This window comes from Austrofundulus limnaeus, unplaced genomic scaffold (genome assembly GCF_001266775.1).
Source record: "Austrofundulus limnaeus strain Quisiro unplaced genomic scaffold, Austrofundulus_limnaeus-1.0 Scaffold12, whole genome shotgun sequence".
NCBI classification, from domain to species: domain Eukaryota; kingdom Metazoa; phylum Chordata; class Actinopteri; order Cyprinodontiformes; family Rivulidae; genus Austrofundulus; species Austrofundulus limnaeus.
Window position 1 is genome coordinate 2,094,915 of NW_013952414.1, and position 10,005 is coordinate 2,104,919.

Sequence of the window (10,005 nt, forward strand, 5' to 3'; positions counted from 1 at the left end):
AAAAAATCGATACAGGGCTTTAGAATATCGATACAGTATGGGGAAATGAAATATCGCGATATTTCAGTGTATCGATATTTTCTTACATCCCTAGCGGTCACAATGAGTTTTCTCTGCAGGGTAGCTCAGAGATGAGGTAAAAGGTTTGATTATCTAAGAGACACTCAGAGTAGAGCTGCTGCTCCTCCACATCTAAAGGAGTCAGCTGAGGGGGTTCAGACACTTGGTAATGACATCACCTGGACCCCTCCTTATATAGGATTTCTGGGCATGTCTGACTGGGAGGAAACACTGGGGAAAACCAAGGACATGCTATATATAGGTGTTTTTGCAGCCAGCTCCATTCGGCCTGGCCTTATTCTACCTCAACCGTAGTTGTGTTTGCGTCAAGCAGATAATAATAATTATATGCAAATCTCATTTAGTTTTATTTGGGACAAAACAATAATGGACTACACCAAACTTGACGGAAAAGTACCAAAGGCTGTACAGGACCTGCTGTGTGACGGTGAAGATGAGAGGACAAGCCGACAGAAAGCTGTAAGCTAATCGTAGCTAATGTTAGCTTGTCGTTGCTTAGCATATTGCAACAGCAGTTGTGTAATTAAACTTGTGTCAAAAAAAAGATACAGCTGCTGCAAATGATTCACATAAAGTTAYGATCATCTGCGTGASGGCTGTGGTCAGCRAACCAATCAAAGAGCAGCAGCAGCTGACGTCAAATCAAACTGAGCAGCCCAGCCCAAAYAGAACCTCGKATCTCGWGGTTGAAGAAATCGGGGTGGAATTAGAGGTGGGCGATATATATTGCAGATATTATTGTCCATGTTGCTTTGAAGATATGCGATTTTACATTATCGAGTTTTCATACTGTCACGAAAAGACAACAAATACGGTGGTGAAGGACAGAGGCATAAGTCCCTATTCGTGGAATATTTGCCACAGAAACCAATCAGYGKGAAGGATTTAGTCATGTGACTGAGGTCAGTGGCAAGTGAACCAATCAGCGGGCAGAATTCAGTCTTGGATTCACGGCAGCCAAAACCACGGGGCTTAAAGTTCTCTGTCGCCACAATGGATTTTTGTAACTTTGAACATGGCCAGGACAGATTTCCAGGACGGATATCCGTCATCTGTAAATGGGTGGAGACGGGGAACTCTGGTTGTTTTCTGTTGCGGTCTTGTTAAAGTCACCCATTCTGCTCTAAATGGGATGCTACTTYCAACAAACCAAACAAACCCCAGAGCACTTTTGTCCAATGAGAGCAGAGCCGGGCGGGTCAGTAGGAGCAGCAGTCCTCCTGATTGAGTAAACCTCTCTTCTCCTCAATCACTTCACTACTGGGACTTTGGTCTCTAAAACCTAACTTTATATTAAATATTTGTGCTCAGAGTGCCATTATCCAACAGATATGTCCATCTTTGCACGAGTGACCAAGCTCCTTGTGCAAAGGCTGCGCGCGACATGCAACATTCAAACAGTTTGTTAGTTCATCATGCTTTTGCTCTCCTACAACATTTCATGAGTTATAAATTATTCTGCCACATGGAGAATATTAWAATAAYGTAWGCACCAAGTATAAACACCTCCATCATTGGGGAGGATGCATGCACTCCATGGTATCCAAAGCGCAAACCGAGCCCGAACCGAGCCCATGGGAGTGTGCGCATGCTGAGTCAGATTTATTCATTGATGAGCATAAACTTTTACCCCCACCTCATCATCCTGGAGAACATGTTTCAAATGTTTTTGTGGTTAATCATATCCGTACAAGTCATGGTAAGCAAGCAGGGTATGACAGTATGTTTTTTTTAAAGAAAGAAAGAAAGATATCTTCAGGTTAATGATATCTGCAAATGAAGAAAAAAAATAGATTTTTTTTGTCCATATCGCTCCGCCCTAGATGGAATGGTGCCAGAACAGCTAACGCAAACATGCTGAACCCTGGTTTGAAGCCAGGCCGACCTGGGCCGGGCCTTGCAGTGCAAAAGGGCCTGATGTCTCTTGGCTAGTCTGGGAACGCCTTGTAATCCTCCCAGAAGACCTGGAAGAGGTGGCTGCAGAAAGATACGTCTGGGCCTCCCTGCTCAAGCTGCAGCCCTGGAGACCCGACACTGGAACAAGTRGAGAATAACGAAAGGATGGATAGAATGTGCCGTCTAGTATGGATGAGTGAAAAAGCAGCCGAAGTCTAGTGAAAATCTTTGAAAAATCTCTGCAACGTCTGCAGAACTGTTGATCAAGAGCACCAAAAAAGATTAAAATAAAGCCTGGTTCCTTGAAAACAAAACAGGGAAATGGTTTTAAACTTGCGCACAGTGCTGCAGTTCCTAACCGGATGCTGGTCTGAACTGCACCCTGATTAACATTTTAATGTGAAGTCACCCAGCTGATCTGAGGTCAGACAGYGTAAATGTTTGGGGCTGCTGCTGGGAGTTGGGGTATTACTAACACTCCTGGGGGTGAGCTTAGRCACATGCACACTTTTTCTCCATCACTCCCACCCCCATCTTTATGTTTCTACCTCCACTGAGTGAACAGAAACCGTCTTTAACCTTTGACCTGGATCGCTCTGCTGGAGGCCAATTATGTGAGGCAATCATGGAGACGTATATATTTACAGACACAGAGCGCTGGTCTGAGCGGGACGGTGGGCTCCCAGGAGGACCTGCACCTGCTGGCATCCTTTACATCAGACATCAGAGTGAGACAGCTGCCTCTTCATCTCACACACACACACACACACAACCCTGAGCTTTCCTCTGATCGTAACTAACCCCACCAATCAGACACCAGAGGGGCACCTCGTCCATCACTGTCAGCCACGTCGACAAACAGCTGCAAAACGTCTCTGTTAATCTGAAGCTGCAGACACGGTGTGGCTTACCTCGATTATGTAGAGGACCACATTCTTGTAAAAACAGTAGAGGATGCACTTTGTGACACGGTTGTAGCTCCACGCCCCGTGGACCAGCAGYAGCTTCTCCAGGTAGGAGAACTGCCCAACAGAAAACAAAAAAATAAATAAATAAATTCAGGAATTCATCAGTTAGTGGAGGGAAAATAAAACCTGAAAGTGAAAGTCTCAGGCAGGGAATGTGTGGGGGAACTACAGACATCTTATGTCAGCTGTCATGCTTTTAATTCAACAAATACTGTATATAACAACAATTACAACGATATTAATAAACATTTCCCCCTCAAATCCAACACTTCTGTAACATAACTATAACCCAGCCAGACAAAATGTAAATAAAATTAAATAATACAAAAATAAGCAGTACTGTCAGCTTTCAAAATAAAAGCTGTTATATGTTCTGAGAGGAGCCTTTTAACGTGTATCCAAGCTGCCTTTTTTTAATACCACCATGAACCAATAGTGCTTCCTATAAATGCTAGCTCTACTTTATGGATATCAGTTTAGGAAAAAACATTTAAAGCAAACGTCTTTGATTGCCTAATTGTGGCATCATTAGAAAAAAAGTTAATCTTTTAGACAACATTTGAAACCAGTGTTTAAATACAAATTTTCATCAATCGGCACGACTAAACAGCTGTGAAAATGTAAACAAAACCACACGAAAGAAGACAACACTACCATTACTTGAGTGTTGTGTTTTGATCGATAATTAGTGCGTCCTATTGTATTTTTTTTTAAACTCTTCGACTGTGTGTTGCATAGAAGTTATTTGTAAACGCTGCAGCGCTGAACTGCCTCACTGCCAGAGGAGTTTGAGCCTGAAAGACCTCTTCATTTTAAAAACCACCGTAACAAACAGAGGGACGAGGCTGATCCGCGTGTAGGAAGGGAAAAAAAGACAGGCTTGCTTTGCCTTCTTTGTTTAAAGGTTTTGAAAATATAAGRCACCGTTTTTGTATAACAGTACCTGAAAAATGCTTTAAACATTAGTCATAATTGAATTTTGTGCATAATAAGACTAATCAAGAAGYCAAGGAGTTTTTACTGTTATTCCAAATGAGTAGAGGATGAATAAAAGATACTGAGGTCCTAGTTGTCAGCAATGAAAAAAAAAAAGTCCAATCACAATAAAAGAAAAACAGATTTATGACATGTTGCACACGGTGTGTATTGCAACATAAAAACRTACACATTCAGACATAACAGTTTCTAAAAATTTTTTTACTGAGATTAATCGCAGTTGAAAATGTTAATCCAGGGGTGTCAAACTCCAGTCCTCGAGGGCCGCTATCCTGCATGTTTTAGAGGTTTTCCAGCTCCAACACACCTGATTCAGTGATTGAATTAACTCTTCAAATTGGGCAGAAGCCTGTTAATTACCCAGCGATCAAAATCTGGTGTGTTGGAGCAAGAAAACCTCTAAAACATGCAGGATAGCGGCCCTCGAGGACAGGAGTTTGACACCCCTGTTTAAGTGAATTCTTTCATTTGTTTCTTTGAAGAAGGGTTAAAGTGAAAAGGAACTGACCACAGAGTGGACGATGTAAGACCTCTGTGCGACCCTGGAGAGTAAATATCTGCTCTACGTGTTTTCACGCTGCAYCTGCACCCACCTGAGCGATGGAGTAGTCAGAGGAGTTGGTGGCCTGCATGCCCTCGTTGCCGCTGATTCCCACCCCGACGTGGGCCGTCTGAATCATCCCCACGTCGTTCGCCCCGTCGCCTATGGCCAGAGTGATGGCTTTCACGTGCTTCTTCACCATGTCCACGATCTCGGACTTCTGCAGCGGGGACACCCTGCRGGAAGCAGGTGGAGACGGGTTAATGGGTTAACGCAGCTGCTTGTTCTGGGAGGAAATTAGAGGCCGAGAAAAGGGAATCATCATTTCTCCTCATGTTCTCCCTGCTTTTCTTTTCATACTGGCTGATTAATAAATCAAAGCTGAAAAGGGGGGAAGAGATTGAAGAGTGGTTGTCAGAAAAAAAACTCAGTTCAAAGAGTCACTGTCTAAAAAACGTTTGATGAAACCCACTTCTGGTGAGTTTTTGTTGCAAATGCGTGTGTTTACGTGAATTTATGCACAACTGCATAGAGTGTTGTGTGTTCAGGGAGCTTCCAGGGGTACTCCACCCTCTTGACCTGCATCACTGATACCCTTTCAATAACCGGTTGGGTCTCTTCACTGACAAAAGGAGGCTCCATTACAGACGCTTCCCTAAAGGCCACTGAGGGAGGATGGTGAAGTGTCACCATGCATTGTGCTTGATCTGCAGAAAAACACTTTAAAAAGAAGCTCCAACCTCAYAAGTTCTACTCATTCAGGTTTAAATTTTGTTYAAAAAGCACTTTTTGTTTTCCTGAACATGCACACACGTTAAGTTGCATATGTTATCTTAGTGCACCCTAGTTCGTTTAAATGTAAATATTCTGTGAGATTTAAAATAACTGAGGATTTCTTTTTAATTTCGTTGGCACAGATCCTGATAAAACTGTTCATTTCAATGCGAATACAGACTAGACGGCTTTTAATCCCTAAATTTGCTCAAATATTAGGTGAAAAAAATCATAAAATAAAATACCTTCAGTAAAAATGTAAAAAAAAAAAGTAATTTTCCACCAGAAGAATTAAAAAGTCAATCAATAAAATCTACTTTTAGAGGTGGGAGCCCCTTGTTGACCTAAGAATAAAATGTCCCACTTATACACTTGCATTTTATTTTGATAGTTCAGTCAGAAGTTCATCACTTCCTGGTTGTAAGCGGAGTGATCTTGGCTCGTGAACTAAATGTGCAATCTAGACTCTGCTACAAACACTGAATTCATCCTGAAAGTGTTTTTTCACAACAGACATTATATCAGGAGGTGTTTCCTCTGACTGTCAGTCACGTGTAAAAAGACACAAAGGTTGACGGAGTCGTGTCTTTGTGAGCCGAAGTGTTCAGTGAAAACAAATCTGTCTCAAAAAGAGGAGACGTGAGGGAAAACCGATACGGGACAAAGATAAAAGCTGAACAACAAAGCAAGTTAAACTTCCCACAGCGGAGATTAGATTCAGTATAGCTTAAAATAAATTAGGTGTTTGCATTGTAAATTTCAACATTATAGCATTTAATCATAAAACCCAGATAATCTAGCTTTAATAATCTTCAAGGCAGCAATACGGTCRCTTTACTGGATATTAACCCACAGCCAAAGATTAAATATTTATATTACATTTCCCAGATTATAGCAATTACCTGAGGCTCGGTGATGCATGGGGTGATGATGATTTAGGTACCAACACAGGGCCTAAAGTGCTGAAATTACTTTAAACATTTCCCAGAAAGCCAATGAGTTATGTTCATAAGGGCTGGTCTAATTCCTGGAAACCAGCGTAAAAAATAATTATCCTCCACGTCTGTCTGCGCCGCAGCTAATGACATTATAAGATGAGATAATGAGCAGCTGCGTGGACCATTACAYGCAAATGGAACTCAATATAATGATTTTATGATAAAATTTAATTATGAGCATAAAAACGACTCCCCTCGCCCTCATTTTTGGGTATTTTGTGGGGGATTTGAACCAGTGGGTACAATCGAAACACGTTCTGATAAAAACAGGCAAAAATCACAAGCACTACACCCCTCTCCACCTCCACAGGATGCAAAGTTAAATCCCAGAGCTTTTTTTTTCTCTTCTGCAGCCATTAAGGAAGGATGGGATCAACCTCTGMTCTTGCAAGTGTGCACAAATGCTTRCTGCGTGTCTTGGCCTCWGACCACATCTCTCTCTTCATCTCTGCCTCTACCTTCACTCTAAACAYGGCGAACAGTGTCTGGGGTTGTGTAAAGTGGAGCTGGGAAGATGAAAGGCTCCCGGAGCTCTTCACGGAGGAACTGAGCAGAAAATAAGCAGCCGCCAAGCCCTCCTATAAACAAACGCGCCATGAAGTCAGGAACCCATGCGTACGAACACGCTCGACCCGCCCGCTCCCAGTCTCACACACACAAACTTTTTTTTAAAAACAATGATCACGCTAAAAATTACAGGGTTATGAATTAAATTACCGGAAAACTGATTAGCTTTTTTTAAACTCCCAAATATGTTGGACACTCTTACAAATTTTTTTAATTTGATGTCTTGTCTGTTATTTAGGTATGTAAAAAAAACAAGGCTGAACAGATTTAATCTCATTTATATAAAAGATAATCAATTTATTTTCAGTAGAAACTGGAGCAAATAATTATGTTCAGTAATATGAGGCAATTTGTAAATTTCAAATGACCAAAAAGAAAAAGTCAAAAAATCATTTAGGAGAAAATATCTTTTTTTGGGACAAGAAATGCTTTTCTATTGTCAGCATGACCAAATTTTAAATTCAGACAGAATTTAGATCAAATAAATTTAATGATTTTTATATTGACATTTATTTAACCAGACAAATCCCATTAAGATCACAGATCTCTTTTGCAAATGGCCTGAGCCTGAAGGCACTACTACTATTTTATTACAGTTTTTAATCAGAATCTGAATCCAGTCAGATTTATTAAAACAAAAATTAAAAACGGGATTAAAGTAGTGTTTACACAACTGATCCGCACACAGATCAGCAGTTCATGAGATATGATTTAAAACTGATCAGAAGGAAAATGTTGGGACGTTTTAAAAGTTTCCAGCAGCGCTGGCGGTAGAACGAAAGAAGAAAAGATGCAATAAAAAGACAGACGAGAGGAAGCTGGAGGCTGTTTGCAGGGCCGGACAGACCTGGGTCCGGATGTGGCTCGGACACGCACCAGAGACCGTTACGATCCTCCTCACAACACAAATTCACACAAGTACAAACACACAAGCGGAAACTCATTTGTTCAAACTGTTTTTAAGCAGTGAGCGTTGAYTTCTTCAAATCACGGTGAATTTTAAACACCGATGACCGTAGATGCTAACGGTCCATTTCAGCATGACTAACATTTATATTCAGCATCCCTTCATTTTCTCTCCTCATACACACAACAGAGACAGATGTGTGTGTGTGTGTGTGCATGTTTTTTCTTTTATAGGTTCCCTGAGGTGTTACTGGGTTTGTTTAATACAAAGAACATGTTGGAGGATTACAAACTAAACGTCCTCACATGAGAGTTTCCACAACATCACAATGCTGTTTGTGTTTGTCCATCACATTCTTAACAAAATTTCATTCTTATTTCAGAATCGTTGAAATATGTTACATTTCCTATTTCTAAATGGGTTCTCAGAGGTAACCCAGACAATCTGGAGATTCAGATTTATTTGAAATGATGCCTGACCTGCGTAAAAAAACAGCTACAATAACAGCAAAGGGTTTTCCTTATTCAAATTCAAATTCAAAAATACTTTATTGATCCCAGAGGGAAATTAGGTAATGACTGATGCCTCCCTACCGGCAGCAGATCACAGCTTTGCAGGACAACGCCAGGTCGAGGAAGGCCTGGCGGAGCTCGAAGGACAGGGCGTACTTCAGCGTTTGGCCGTCGATGATCAGCGCGAGGTCGTTTTCTTTTCTCAGAGAGTCGCCCAGCGTTGAGCAGTGAGCTGTGAGAGTGGCACGAGTGGCCTGCAAGACGACAAACACACAGATGGTTCAGGATAAATTAACTGAGCTCAATCAGCAGAAGAACACAGTGAACTTTAAGTGACCGCATTTTTCAGATTTTTTATTTTTTGTGTGTGTGGATATTGTTGCATTGCAAAACAGCGAAAATATAATTTGCGTACACAAARCATCAGTTTGATGAAAGGTCAAAAAAACCACTGGCAGTAAATTGGAGACACATGCTCAAGGGTTGCTTTCATCTGTGGGGGGAAACAATTTGCTCCTGTGTATCCCTAAACAATTAGGAATGCCAATATAAAGTCTACAGTTGTTCTAGACGTCATCACAGCGTGCTGATGCTGTTCCTGAAGGCACGTTTAATCAGGCAGTAAAATCTCAGATGTTTCCTTCATGTGTTGCTGTGGGACAGGAGAAGAAAAATAACAAGATAAATGGGCCGGGATAATGCTGCGGATGGCTGAATTGTATCGTTTATTCATAACAGAAAAGAGTGTGTGTGTGTGTGTGTGTGTGTGTGTGTGTGTGTGTGTGTGTGTGTGAGTGAGTGTGTGTGTGTGTGTGTGTGTGTGTGTAATGCCAGCTCATCTGGAGGGCAGGGGTTTGGGGCCGTTTTGATGGAGCTCATGATAATAGAGGAACAGGGATTAATAGAGAAAACAAACATCCAGCAGGGATGTAATGAACTCCATGTGCAGAAGCAGACACACTACAAACCTTCCTTCTCCCCCCACAAACACACCTGATTTTTTTTTATTTCCACTGCCTGAAATTCCTTTTTTTTACGTTGTGCTTCACCMTCTTCAGGACTACAAACAGAATTAGCTGATTAAAGAGAAACCAAAGAATAAGAGGGCAAACTCTGGTTAAAGCGAGTCTGTTACTGTTACTGCACCACAGCTAAGTGGCTAATTTATGCTACTAACAGCACATCTTAAGTGAGCAGGTTTTTACTAAGAGCACAAGATTCAAAGTTAGATGATTATTGTGATTCTAGGCTAATATGCAAATAGGGGACAAACCTAAGTGACGTCTTAATAATTTACTTACAACCGTCAAACTGTAATAAATTAGACATAAAGTTACAATAAAATGAATAAAGAAYTTAATCTCTAGCAGCAAACAGAGTGGAAAAGAGATGACAAAACTACGGACCTATAATCTGACTTATGAGATATTCTGTCATACTTTGGCTGATTTTATTTGTTTAAATATCAGTTCATTAATCTAGAACACATTATTTTAAATTTTCTAGTGACAGAGAGAGAAAGCTCTGTACCCAGTGGTTGTTTTAGGTTTTCAGTGAAAAAAAACTGCATCATTTTCAGTCCAATTTTCAATTCAAACACGAAAGCATCTTCAACTTAGCTTCCTCTGAAAAACACACAGTCAGTTCAAATAAAAAGTTAAATGGTCAGCACCTCACAAAAATCAAACTGTAGTAAGTAAAACAATTGATAAAAAATCTGTATTTTTCAAATTAAAAATACTTTTACAACTGTATCAGCAAATAA

At 40.8% G+C, this 10,005-nt stretch overlaps 1 protein-coding gene across 1 annotated transcript in view; it reads right to left on the minus strand.

The window, feature by feature from the left end:
• atp8a2 (ATPase phospholipid transporting 8A2) overlaps positions 1-10,005 on the minus strand; it is a gene marked incomplete at its 3' end in the record, with an annotated part of 62,001 nt that overhangs the window by 12,822 nt on the left and 39,174 nt on the right. The window contains 3 exon segments of the mRNA XM_014002237.1: positions 2,889-2,999; positions 4,535-4,718; positions 8,322-8,494. Of these exon segments, the coding sequence (XP_013857691.1) occupies positions 2,889-2,999; positions 4,535-4,718; positions 8,322-8,494 (468 nt within the window).